Source organism: Eucalyptus grandis, chromosome 1 (assembly GCF_016545825.1).
Source record: "Eucalyptus grandis isolate ANBG69807.140 chromosome 1, ASM1654582v1, whole genome shotgun sequence".
Classification (NCBI taxonomy): Eukaryota; Viridiplantae; Streptophyta; class Magnoliopsida; order Myrtales; family Myrtaceae; genus Eucalyptus; species Eucalyptus grandis.
Window position 1 is genome coordinate 8,305,905 of NC_052612.1, and position 13,301 is coordinate 8,319,205.

General features: G+C 40.7%; 1 protein-coding gene and 1 pseudogene across 1 annotated transcript; one reads left to right on the plus strand and one right to left on the minus strand.

Moving 5' to 3' along the window:
* Positions 1-2,452: 2,452 nt before the first annotated feature.
* LOC120295256 (GTP-binding protein SAR1A-like) lies at positions 2,453-6,124 on the minus strand. Its single transcript, XM_039316254.1, has 4 exons — positions 6,092-6,124; positions 4,473-4,555; positions 3,486-3,588; positions 2,453-2,773 (listed from the first exon to the last, which is right to left on the minus strand). Exons 1-4 carry the CDS (start codon positions 6,122-6,124, stop codon positions 2,453-2,455), a joined length of 540 nt encoding a protein of 179 aa, XP_039172188.1.
* Positions 6,125-6,323: 199 nt separating this feature from the next.
* On the plus strand, positions 6,324-7,970 carry LOC104449982 (annotated as a pseudogene).
* Positions 7,971-13,301: the final 5,331 nt, after the last annotated feature.

A 13,301-nucleotide genomic window follows, 5' to 3' on the forward strand; every position in this document is an offset into this window, starting at 1 on the left:
TCAGAGAAGTGACTCTCCATGGTACCATAATAGTAGAGATTGATGGGAATTCACGGAAGTATTTATAGAACTAATCGGATATTTTAGAGAAAAGAAACGTAGTTAAGTAGAAAATGATAAATAAATAAATAAAAGGCTTTGCTAGCTCCAAAAGTGAAAGGTCAGGTAAAAAAAAAAAGAAAATGGATTTTGAATATTTCAAGGAACAACTAATGCTAAAAAAAATGATTGACATGATATAGATTTAATTTGTCATTTTCTTTGTGAGTTGATGCCACCATTTCCTTTCAATTTTTTCAAAAATATATATTATCAATTAATCCTTTACATATGCATAATGATTAACCATTTTTTTTTTTTGCCCAACCTTCTTATTATTGAGACTTCCGTGATCACAAGTTGGTTTTGCCGGCCTTAAAGAATCTCCTTGACAAGATGGTCAGAGATAAGGTATTGACCTTCCATCAGGTGCCAGATACCCCAGCCAATAGGAGGATGCAATAGAGCTAGAACCTTAGCACATCTATCTTTTCTTTGAGCTGAGGCCTCCCTTGTTTTTTCCTTCTCTTTTGGATGAGGTTGCTGTGGTGGGCTTCCTTGTTTGTATCTTTGTTCTAGTGGAGGACGAGTAACCTTTGGGTGTCAAGTCTTTCCTGTTTTCGTTTTGAGGGTAGCCACTATTTGACTCCCCCTCCTTTCCTTTTCTTCGCAGCACCATTCCACTCGTTTTGACTTGTTTGTCTTAGTCAGTGCAAGTTTTGTTGATGCCAAGCTCTTTTGCTCTATAGCTTTCTTGGTTAAAAGTCAGTATATATTTTACATTTACCAAAAAATAATAATAATATTCCTTTCGAGAAAATGAGACGAAAATATACCTCTTCACTTTTAAAGTCGTGAAGTGTTTTTTTTTTTTTTTTTTTTTTGGGGGGTGTTGGGGGTTGTTGTGCAGCGATCAAGAGTTCGAGGGCAAAAGTTTGCTATGGCAAAAGCTCATATCATGGGGTTTTGTGTAAAATCCCTTTAAAAGATTTTTTTTTTTTTCCTTTTTCATTTAAAGAAAGTTTTAGCCAATAAGAGTGGTTTAGATGGCCCAAAAAGAGAAAAAAAAAAAAAGAACAAGAAAAAGGTACGTAAGAGGAAAGGCTCCGTGTAGGAATTGGGGAGCTGACTTCTCCTGCATGACCATTACCAAAAGCCCACGACACATGAACAGGCTAATTTGCTTTCCAACCTAAGAGAGATGCTCAATTTGCCATTTACAAGAAAATAGTTCGATGAATTGTGGGGTAATTGATGCATTATGTAGCTACTAAATCATTAGGTGATAACATGAATGCGTGTATCATTGATGGCAAGTTTCGCCCTTGGTATCTTGTCCAACCTCGCTGCGAAGATGAAAGGATGGCGATCGAGAGGCTAAACCTGAACCTAATGCATGACGACCTCACTTGTACTCTTCCCTGTCAGGCTATCCCAGTTGACATTGCCGTCGGAGGGACAAAAGCCAGCCGGGTGTCGCCTCCACAGAAGGCCCAGTATTTCGTTTAGGAATTTGGGAGACCTTGATACTGTACTGGGTTTTGGCGAGCGGAATGGTGCCACCAAGGGAAGTACCGATTCCACCTCCATCGCTACTCATTTTCAAGAACTCGTGTGCCTCTCTCGATTCCACCTCCGTTACAACCATTACCAATGACGGCCAACAAGCACAGCAAGCTGCGACATACAGTCGTGTCGAATCACTTACTGGGCAAACCCTCGCCTTGCAAGTCTCTTCGATCCCTAGAAGCCACCGGACGTCACAACCAAAGAGCCATATATTCTAGCCCTGATCGAGTATCGAGCTTGAAAATTTTTCCAGGAATAAGCATTCCCCTACGCGCACATCAAACACCAGAAACTCTCGTCAGGCAGCTTCTCTGTCACAAGACTCTCCTCGTAGATTCTCTGTGAATCTTGCTGATAAATCAGAATCGCAAAACGGATATACTGGTGTAACAATTACCAGTCATGCAGTGATCAACCATTGTTGAGTAACGGACGAGGCCTGTATCTCTTCTTACCTGAAACATCTCAACTCTATTTGCAAACTGCTAGAATTATTTCCAGAACATGAGCGCGACAGCAAAAGAAGTTCATAAGAAGCACTGCAAATGCTCCACCGAGACAGATCAATCCCTAGAAAAAGAAATCAACAGAGAAAGATTTGCATAGTTCATGCTCAACGAGCAATATTTGGGTCGAGAGCTTTCGACCCTCAGAAAGACCAGAAATGCTAGCTGTATTATTACAAACTTACAGTCCAGGCGGAGTACTTGTCTATCCAGAAATCATCAACTCTCTAGGTGATTACGTTTCCAATATAAATGGAAAGCAATCAGTTGATTCAGTTTCTTTCTAAGATAAGAAATACCGCATCAATACAGCACGTTTATTAACCCCATCAAATCAGCTAACTGATGTACTGCGACATCCACTTGAACCCTTCGCCATAGCCCATCTTGCGGATGACGCTGCATGTGAACACCTCAAGGGGCCTAATGGTCTGATCTGCAAGATTCACTTTCCCTTTGCCAGTCGTCAAGCCGGTGAGCCCGAGATGATACCGCAGCTCATCCTCCGAAGCTGCATGTGGGATATCCATCTTGTTCCCGAGCACAAGGAAAGGCAGCTTAGCAAGAGCTTCATGTGAAAGGAGGGCATTGAGCTCCGTCTTTGATTCTGCAAACCTCTCCTTATCGCAGGCGTCCACCACATATACCATTGCATCCACCTAGAGAAGAAAGTGCGGAAGATCAATCGTTCGATATAAATCTCATTTGCAAATGTGTGCCGAAGAGCTGTCCAAGTTGAATTTGTAAACTAGATGACAAAAGTAGTAGAAAGTCATCAACTCACACATCGCCTCCAACCTAAACTAAATAATGGGACAAGAGGAAGCTCGGCAACATGTATGCAGGAGCAAGTACCATCGATATGAACGAAAGTCGTTTGCCTCTATATGCACCTGCTCGAGTTAGAAGAGCTATGGACGATCCATTTATCCTTACTACATAGAGAGCCTTGCCCTCCCGTCAGCAGATAATATAAACTGTCATCTTCACCCTTATGATCTATAACTAATTTAGTCGACAGAGATAAGTCCTTTTTCAGCTCTTTCATGTGTACATAGTTACCATTTAAGTTTTGATTCATAATGGCAACATATTTGACCTCATCGACGCTTGCTTAAGGATTTATAAGTACTTCTTCACCCCTCTCGTCCTCAGTAGATAAGTCCTTATGGTCTATAAGTTCTTTTTCGTAAACTAGATGACAAAAAGCATCCGACTACTCTCAGAGGAAAGAAACAGAGCATGCATCATTTTTTGCATAACCTCTAGAAACTATTACAGAATCCACAAATGAATCAACAAAATTACGGGCAATTATGGGACATCCGAAAACAGGAGCTTTCAAAGAAAAGAAACAGGGCAAAACTTCACCATAGCGTAGTAGTCCGGCCAGACTCTGTGAGCGATCTGGCGACCACCCAAGTCCAAAGCTCTGAAATTTATCTTCCCTATATACAGCTCCTCTGAAGTCGGGCTGCCCATCACAGAAGCACGTCAGAATCGTTCAGCTTACTTTCAATAAGCATGTATCCTCCTACATACGCACTACACATATCTACACATTATTAACTAAGAAATACACGAGAAACCCATATCTCAATAAGTGAGCAGTCAACTCACTAAAATGAAGAAAGGAGGTTTGGAGAAACAAAAGGAATCGATGACGAAAACAAGAAAAGATTGGCAAGAGAAACTCTTGATCACGATAAGAGAAATAAGCAACTTCGGAACTGTGTATTTGTTGAGTAGGTCACTCCCAATTGAAGAGTCAACGCAATTATGTATATTTGTAGTAGAATATATGTGGTAATGAGTGTGTAAAATTAAAAAGAAAAAAAGAAGAAGAAGAAAGAAAAAAAATCAAAAGAGATCGGAGATAAATCAACATGATCTTCCACATCCAGAAAATCAAAGAAGATTGGGAAATAAATCAAAGTGATATTCTCAGATCTACAAAATCACGGGAGATTACGAGATAAATCAACGTGATTTTCATATCATAGAATTCCAATTGGGATTGCATTTTGCTCCTATAAATAGGAATCCTCCTCAACGGAGAAGTATATACAAAAGCAATAATATTAGAGTAGCGTAGCGGAAGAAACAGTTTTCTCCTTTCAAGAAGCAGAGTTATTGTACTACAATCCCGTGGTTTTTCCCTTCACCTTGGAGTGCTTTCCACGTTAAAATTATGGTGTTATTTACTATTCATCTTTATATCTTTCATTCAATATTTTATTCTATTTAATTTTCATAAAAATAGCAGTGGGAAAAAATTATCTGGGCATTCTCCACAAATATGTTCTTTTCTTTTTCCCAACAATATTTCCATCAAGGGGAGTCTTTACGAATTCGAACGGAGGTACCTCACCCTTCAACAGGCGAAGCAGGGTGGTCTTCCCTACGTTATCTAGACCCAAGAACACGATCTTGGCTTCCTTCTGGTGCAAACCCAAAGACGCCAAAGCTCCATAGAACTTAGGGGTGAGCAGCGGTCTAGGGTCGACCCCGGACCGACCCCCCGGACCGGCCCAATCCTACCGGTCCCGGTCCGATTCCCAAAGGAACTGGGTCGGTCCTTGGTCCCGAAATTCCGGGGACCAACACTGTGCGGAGTTAGTCATCGGTCCTAAGAGTCTCGGACCAACCCTATATATTATATTATATTATATTATTTATAATTTTTTATATATTCAAACCTAAGTAAAATTGCTATTATATTATATTATATTGAGATGTTCTATCAATAACACTAATAATAATTTCAATTTAAAAATTTTGTTGAGTATTAATTATGTGTTGTTTGTTTTGTTTTCAGGTATTTAGAAGTTCAAGTGAATTAACAAAATGTAAGTTATATATTCATGGTTTATATTAAGTATTTTGAACTTTTTATGGTTTAATTGTATTTTACTAATGAATTTTAGCTACACTTTGCTTTTCAATTTATGTCAAATGGTAGAAGTTTTTGAAGAGTATAGTAGTACTACAATTGCTACGGTGATTTGCTAGTCAAGCGATGTGAAGCTCATTTTTTAGTTAAGTGGACCCTACATGATCAAATGCTAGTCAAGTGGCGTGAAGCTTTTGACCCAAAAACAAAAAAAAACAAAAGTGGTGTGTAGCTCATTTTTTGGTTAAGTGGACTCTGCATGATCAAATACAGGAAAACGCTTTTGCATATAGTGTTATGAATATTAAAGATAGATGATTATAAGAACTTTTCATCTTGTCCCATATTTCGATGAGCAGTTAGCGGTACAAAATTTATATTATTGTGTCATCTTAAATTTGCTAAATATGTATTGATATTTATAATTTAGTTGCACGATGTCGCATTGTCGATGGATATGTAATTTGAATTTGTAGGTTTGCTTTTTTAGGGAGTATAAAAACAAGACAAAAAAAAATTATCAATCGGTCCTGGTTGACTAAACCGGACCGAACCCATTGGGTCGGTCCAGTCCTTAGTCCTAGGCTCAATAGGGTCGGTCCTCGGTTCTAAAAATTGAGAGGAGACATCATTCCCTCTATTTTTCTTCTTTCTTTACGACCCTTGGAAGAAGAAGCAAGAAGCAAGCAGCAAGTGCAAGAAACTAAATTTCGTTTAAAGGAACAAACGTTGAGCCCTGTTCTTGTTGTCAGACACTCCCTCTCAACGCGCCACGTGCATGGCTGAAGTGCGTTTTGTCAATGTTGAATTTTATGATTAATTCGTCAGACGAAATGAAGAGAGAAGGCCTCGAGAAACGAAAGCAATAAATGACGAAAACAATAACATATTGAAAAGGCAAGTTCTCAATCACGATAAAAGAAAATGCAACTTCACAACTGTGTATGTCCATCAAAGGGAGTTTCTACAAAGTCAAACGAGAGGAGTACCTCATCCTTCAGCCTCTGAAGCAAGGTAGTCTTCCTGAATTATCTAGTCCCAAGAGCAAGATCTTCGCTTTCTTATGCCGCAGCCCTAAAGGCACCATAGCTTCACGGGACCAATCCACCAGAGACATCCCTCCTCTGTTTTTTCTTCTTCTTTACAACTAGAAACGAGAAGGAGATAAGAAAGCAGAGAGCTTCGGAGCAAGAATTGGAATCCTGGAACTCAGCCTGTGAAAAAATGTTAAATTTGCGACCTCAACAATCAAACGGGGTATGTTTCACAGGCCCTTCTCATTTCCAGTTGTAAAGAAGAAGAAAAATAGAGGAGAGATGTTTCTGGTGGATTGGTCCCATGAAGCTCTAGCACCTCTGGGGCTACGGCAGAAGGAAGCGAAGATCACCTCTGGGCTATGGCAGAAGGAACCGAAGATCTTGTTCTTGGGGCTGGATAATTCAGGAAGCCTACCCTGCTTCATATGCTAAAGGATGAGGTATTTTCGTTTGACTTTGTAGAGATTCCCTTCGATGGACATAGACAGTCATGAAGTTTTACTTTTTCTTTTATCGTGATCGAGGACTTGTCTTTCCAATGGCCTTCTCTCTATATTTCGCCCAATGAATTTATTACTTTACTCTTAAGCTTGGACAATCCCAAACATGGGTTTATAGTATATTTCTGAGTCTACAATGTATGTAAATAGCATGTTCATAGGATGATAACATGCCCGTTGAAAGTGAGCTGAACAATTTCGGTCTGGTTCCCTGATTGGCAAAGATTGGTTCAGCACCAGCCCACCCAGTTCCTGACTTCAGAGGAATTGCGTGTAGGGAAGATAAAGCTCAGAGCTTTCGACTTCAGTGGTCGCCAGATCACTCGCAGAGCCTGGCCGGACTACTACACTAAGGTAAAGCTCTGCTCTTTTTTCCTCTCCTCTGAAAGCTCCTATTTTCGGATGCCCCGTAATTGCGTGCCCTTTGTTGATTCATTCACGGATTCTGTAATAGTTTCTAAATGCTATGCAAAAATGATGCACGCGGGGTGGATCATCCTACTGAGAGTAGTCGAATGCTTTTTGCCCCATGAGTTTGGAAATGGGAAAACTTTTTCTTCAACCGAAAAACTAGTTGCGGCCAAGAGAGTTCTTTGCAGAGTTGAAAGGTGGTCATCTACGACCACGACTGATGATGGATGCAGCAGATATAATGCTTGAACTTTTAAGGATTTTAAAAAGCGTTGATGGGGTCAAGCATGTTGCCATCATGAATCTATACTTAAAATGTAACTGTGTAAGCATGAAAAAGCTGAAAAAGGGTCGACCACTTTAGTGTGAAGATGACAGTTTACATTATCTGCTGAGGACGAGAGAGGAAGGCTCTCTGTTTAGTAAGATGGATCGTCGATAGTAGTTCTAACTCGAGAAGGTACATATAGAGGCAAAGGGCTTTCGTTCGTATCGATGGCATTCGCTTATGCATCCATGTCACGGAGCTCCCTCCTGTCCCATCATTTCGTTTAGGTTATAGGCGATGTGCGAGTTGATGACTTTCTACTCCTTTTGTCATCTAACTTACGAATTTAGCTCGGACAGCTCCTCGGCGCACATTTTCCAATTAGATTTATATTGAACGATTGATCTTCCGCACTTTCTTCTCTAGGTGGATGCCGTAGTGTATCTGGTGGATGCCTGCGACAAGGAGAGGTTTGCGGAATCAAAGAGGGAGCTCGATGCCCTCCTTTCAGATGAAGCTCTTACTAAGATGCCCTTCCTCATGCTCGGGAACAAGACGGATATCCCACATGCGGCTTCGGAGGACGAGCTGCGATATCATCTCGGGCTCACCAGCTCGATGAGTGGCAAAGGGAAAATGAATCTTGCAGATCAGACCGCTAGGCCACTCAAGGTGTTCACATGCAGCGTCGTGTGCAAGATGGGCTACGGCGAAGGGTTCAAGTGGATGTCGCAATGCATCAAGTAGAGAGCAGATTTGATGGTGTTAATAAATGTGCTGTTTTGATGCGGTGTTTCTTTCTTCTCTCAGAAAGAAACCGAATTAACTGATTGCTTTCCATTTATATTGAAACGTAAGCACATAGAGAGTCGATGATTTCTGGATAGACATGTTCTCGTTATATGAGGACAATGCATTACCATTCGCTTTTGTTCCACATGTATTGTGTTGAGGTTGTCATACATCGGTTGTGAAATAGGCTGGTAGTCAGTTTATAAGTGTGAGGAAACGCTTACCTCTTGAGCTGCCTTTTGGGGTCGACAACTCTCGACCTAAGTATTGCTCATTGAGCATGAACTATGCAAATCTCTCTGTTGACTTTTTTATGGGGATATGTCTTGACCGAGCATTTCCATACTTCTTATGAACTTCTTTTGTGGTCGCAGTTTGCAGATACAGTACAGATGTTGCAGGCAAAAAGAGATACTGGCCTCTTGTACGTTACTCAACACGGATTGATGACCGAATGATTGGTAATTGTACATCAGTATATCCATTTCGCACATCCGATTTATCAGCAAGTATCAAAGAGAATCTTCAAGGAAAGTCTTGTGACAAAGAAGCTCCCTAATGAGATTTTTCGGCGTTTGATGTGTGCGCAGGGCGAGAGTTTACCCAAGAAGCGATTAGACCTTACCATACATCGCAGTCTGCTGTGCATTTCGGCCATCATTGGTAATGGTTGTGACGGAGGTGGAATCGAGAGAGGTACCCAAGTTCTTGAAAATCGAGTAGTGATGGAGTTGGAATCGATACTATCTCAGTGGCATATTCCACCGGCCAAAACCCAGGAGGGTATCGAGACCTCCCGAATTCCTCAACGAAATACTCAACCTTCTGCAGAGGCGACACCCGATTGGCTTGTCCCTTGGACGGCAATTTCAACCGGGACAGCCTGACAGGGAAGATTACAAGGGAGGTCGTCGTGCATTAGGTTTAGGTTTAGCGACCAGATGAAAGTTTTGTGCTTGGTCCAGAATGAACGAGAGAGTTTCGCTTCCCCTTGCGATCACCATTATTTTGATGTCAGCAAAGGTTGCAAGGTCGGAGGGGGTTCGACAGTTGACGGCGGGGCTCGGGGAGGCAGAGGCCGTTTCATGAGCAGAGAGCCCCGTTTTGCGGAGGTCGGGAGAGTGAGGGGAATATGCGACGGCGGGGTTCTGGGAGGCGTCGGCTTCGGTGACGGCGAAGGCGAAGGCAACTAGCGGAGGCGTCACGTCGGAGGAAAGAGAGAGCAGAGTGGAGGTGAGGAAAAAACCGTGAGCTTCGGAGCGATTCTTTTAACCGCTCCGTAACGAAAGGGAGCGATTTCAACGGGGGGAGAGAGAGGAGAGGAGGGAGAGTTTCTGTAATAATTTTGAATATTTTCCATGTAGGTTCGGACGAGAGGTCTCCATCGTTGAATGGTTTTCTGCATGACCTCCACGGAGTATTTCGCTCACCCAATATTTTCTCGCCTCTGAAAGATCGAAAACTAATACCCCAGGCAGAGTTCTTCATTTGTGGAGCAATTAATGTCATTTTGGTACTTAATATTGTTTATTTCAAAAGATTTTTGTTAGACGGTTTGTATTGATTTTAGATTAATCTACTAATATCTGAGATGATCATACTTGTTCTCAATTGTTAAAATAACAATCAATAACCAAAAGAAGTATTAAATAAATTGCAAGAGAAAATAAGCGTCTAATACTAAGTGATAAATAAATGCCGATCTTAACTACGCTAAAATGAAGTCATAATAATATCACGAGTGTGCAATTAAGGGAATTTGTATTTAAAGATAATTGAAATCCTAAGATAGAGCCTTAAGGGTTTGTATAATTTTGAGCACAATATTAGATCAAAAGGCTCCCACTATTTAAGAGGAGATTACCTAAAAAAATATTTTGTAAGCTTTTTGTGGAATTCTAATTTTTTGGAAATTTTCTTATTTTTCGAGAGTTTGTAGGATTTTTCAATATTGTTGAATTTTCTAAAGAATTTTATTTTTCCGAATTTTTAAATTTTCCATGGATTTTTCTGAATTTTTGAATTTTTAAGATTTTCCGAATTTTTAATATTTTCTGATTTTCTGATTTTTTTAATTTTTTGTAGAATTTTCTGAATTCTTTATATGTTTAATGATGTATTAACTAATATTTTTGTGACTTTTTAATATTATTTATAAAAAAAAAAAAAAAGAAAAAGAGAAGGAAGTCGAACTGGGTTGGGTTGGACTATGAACCGAGCTGACTCTAAGGCCCACTCGGAATTTACTAAATTGACCCATGAAGTTTTTGAAAGATAGCCCACCCGGCCTCCAGTCCACTTCCATTTTCTATTCTCAGCCCAATCCATCTCAGCCCATAACACTAACAAGCCAGAAGCCCATTTTCCGTTTTCTATTTTTCTATCTTTTGCTTTTTCTTTTTATAGTTTTTTAAAATTCTTTTTATTATTATTTTTTTCCCATCTCTCTCCCTTTCTTGCCGAGGCTCCCCTCCTTTCCGTAGCCTCCCTTGTCACGCCCAAAATCTTAACAAATCTTACATTTTCGCTCATCTTCCATCGTGCCTACTGATGACGCAGAACTAACATTTCTCCCTCGTCCATCATCCACCCTCACCCTCGGGAAGAGCCACGGTTGGCCACCATCCATCACCGGAACGGAGAACGCAAAGCATGCCACACATATGCACACCACCGTAATGAAGAAAAGAAGCGAGTACTCGCGACGATGACATATGAAAACCAACAGAGATGGACAGAGGGGTCTACGGTTTCGGCAAAGACGGACGCAACTTTTATGAGCATCGCAGAGACGTTTTGTCGAACACCCGGTGGGCGTCGAGGGGACATCAAACCGAGACCGAGATAGCTATAGGCAACGAAGCGCAGCACCGCCTGGGTCGGGACTCGAACGAACCGAAGAACCGCGAACCCAGTCCGGCGAGCTAAAAAATAGAGCAACGTGGAGCGCACCAGTGCGCTTGGGTAACGGGGCCCTACTCGGCTCGCCGACGGCGGCCGGCAGGAGGGCGTGAGGCGGATCGATCAGTGGCCAGCCGCTGCCGTGGTGTCATGGAGACGAGATCCCCGGGTCAAAGGGGGTTGAACACAAAAAAAAACCCAGAAAAAGGGCGCCGGGGAGCGGGATCTCGAGCACGGTCGAGCTTCTCCCTTGCTCTCCACTCTCTCTCGAGTAGTTCTCTCCCTCAAGCTCTCTCTCGGATCTCCTCTGTCGAGCAACTCTCAGTCGAAGAAAATAACCAGGCCTCTCTCTCTTGGACTCTCGCCGAAGACAGAAGCCTCCCGAAAATGAGCGAGCCCCCTCGCTTTTAAGGGCGACTGGCAGCGCGCATGGCCTCTGCCACTGCTATAGCTTGCCGGCCGGACTGATCCCGATCCGCAGATCATGCTGCCCCATGCCCCCTGCAGAGGCGTCACCGACATGAGGGGGAAGACGACCCATGCGCAGGCCGGGACAAAACGAAGGGAGATGGCCGCGTAGGGGAACCCGAGCCCAAGCGGAGAGGAATAACAGAGGGGGAAGAGAAGAAAAGGGCCGGGCTAGTCTTGCCCTGGCCCCCGGTCCGTTTTTTTTTTTTTTTTTTTTTTTTTTTTTTTCCTATTTTCCTTCTTTTTAATAATAATTTTTCGAATTTTTTTGAAATTTTCTTTTTGGAAATTTTAATAATTAATGCTAGCAATGCAAATATATCTAATATATACGTGATGCATGAAAATTATTTACTTCACTATTTTCTTTAATTAGCTAATACAATAATATTTTTTTTTAATTCAAATTTTAAAAGAATCCAAATTTTAAAAAAAAATCAATTAATACTAGCGATGCTAATGCACCTAATGTGTATATGTGATGCAATTTAATGAAAATAAATTTTTATTTAGGGTTAAAAATTAATCTCTAAATTTCTACCCGATAAAACCCTTAATAAAATAGTCAAATTTAAGTGTCAATAGGCTTGAGCTTGTTTGAATTTGGCAAGCCACAAGCTCACTAGCCTCGGTGAAGCTCGAGCTCGCCTAGTTCAATTGAGCCTCGAGCTCACCAACCTGTGTCTTAGCTAGTTATCAGGTTGCTAGCCATCACCGAGGTACACAACTAGCGAAGGAAGGAGGAGGAAGAAGGAGAAAGGAAAAGAACAATAAGAAATATATTTGATTTTGAAAAACAAATAATAATTTTTTAAAAATTAAAAAATCGATCTTCTTTTTTGTAATTCTTAAAAAAGCAAATCAAATACCAATTGATGGAAAATATTTTCTAGTTTATTTTCTAGTTTATTTTCAAGTTTACTAAATTACTGAAAAATATTGTCATTTTCCAATAAAATGAGAAAATGGCTTTCTACAAAATATTTTCCAAAGAAGTAATATTTTTCACGAAACGAATGGAGTCTTGATAGACAAACTTTTTCTTCTTTCTCTTTTATATCCTTATTTACATCAATTTCTAAACACACAAAAGGATATCCATGTTATAGTGTACTTATAGCCAAACCACATTATATCTTAGTCCTTTCATATCTTCTCTCTCTGATTTCCTCGCGATTGCTTAAATCACTTATTTTAATTTCTAATTAGCGTTGACGCCTAAATTTTGCTTTTTTACTTAAGACTTAATCACGTAAAGAATTATAAATTAGTCTCTAAAAAAAGAAGAAGTAAAAGGTAAAGTAAATAATTTTCATTAAAACGAATATTTTTTCTTTTTTCTTTTTAAATTGCATCGAATATAGGCATTAGGAACTTTGCATTACTAGTATTAAAAAAAAATTACAAATTAAACTTTTTTTTTTTTTTTTTAAAGCATCTGGGTAAGGCTAGGGTAGTCTTAGCCCAGCCCCTCCTTCATTTCCCTTTTCTTTTTCCCAACTGGACCATCCCAGCTCCTACACCTAGGCCAGTGTCCATTAAATTCGGGCCCAAGTCCACATAGGCCAGACCGAGGACTCCAATGCATGTGCTTGGATCCCGGCCAGCCATGTCTAGGTAACCAATTCCTATGCCCACTTCACCAACACTCAGGCTCGAATCCATCAAGTTTGGCTTGCCCCAATGCCCATGCTTGGGTAATCAAGGGCTAGGCCTAAGAAATCAGGTTTCGACGATAGGACGTAGTTATTGAACATTCCTTATATCACACGAATAGTGTATGTCTCTTAGAAAACAACTTTTTGATAATGTTAAATTCTCCGCATAACGAATGGAACAATCCGAACTCTCCCCGAGATGTAGTAGATCTTAAAACAAATGGTTGCCCCCCAAATGACTCCAACAAACGATTAGCGT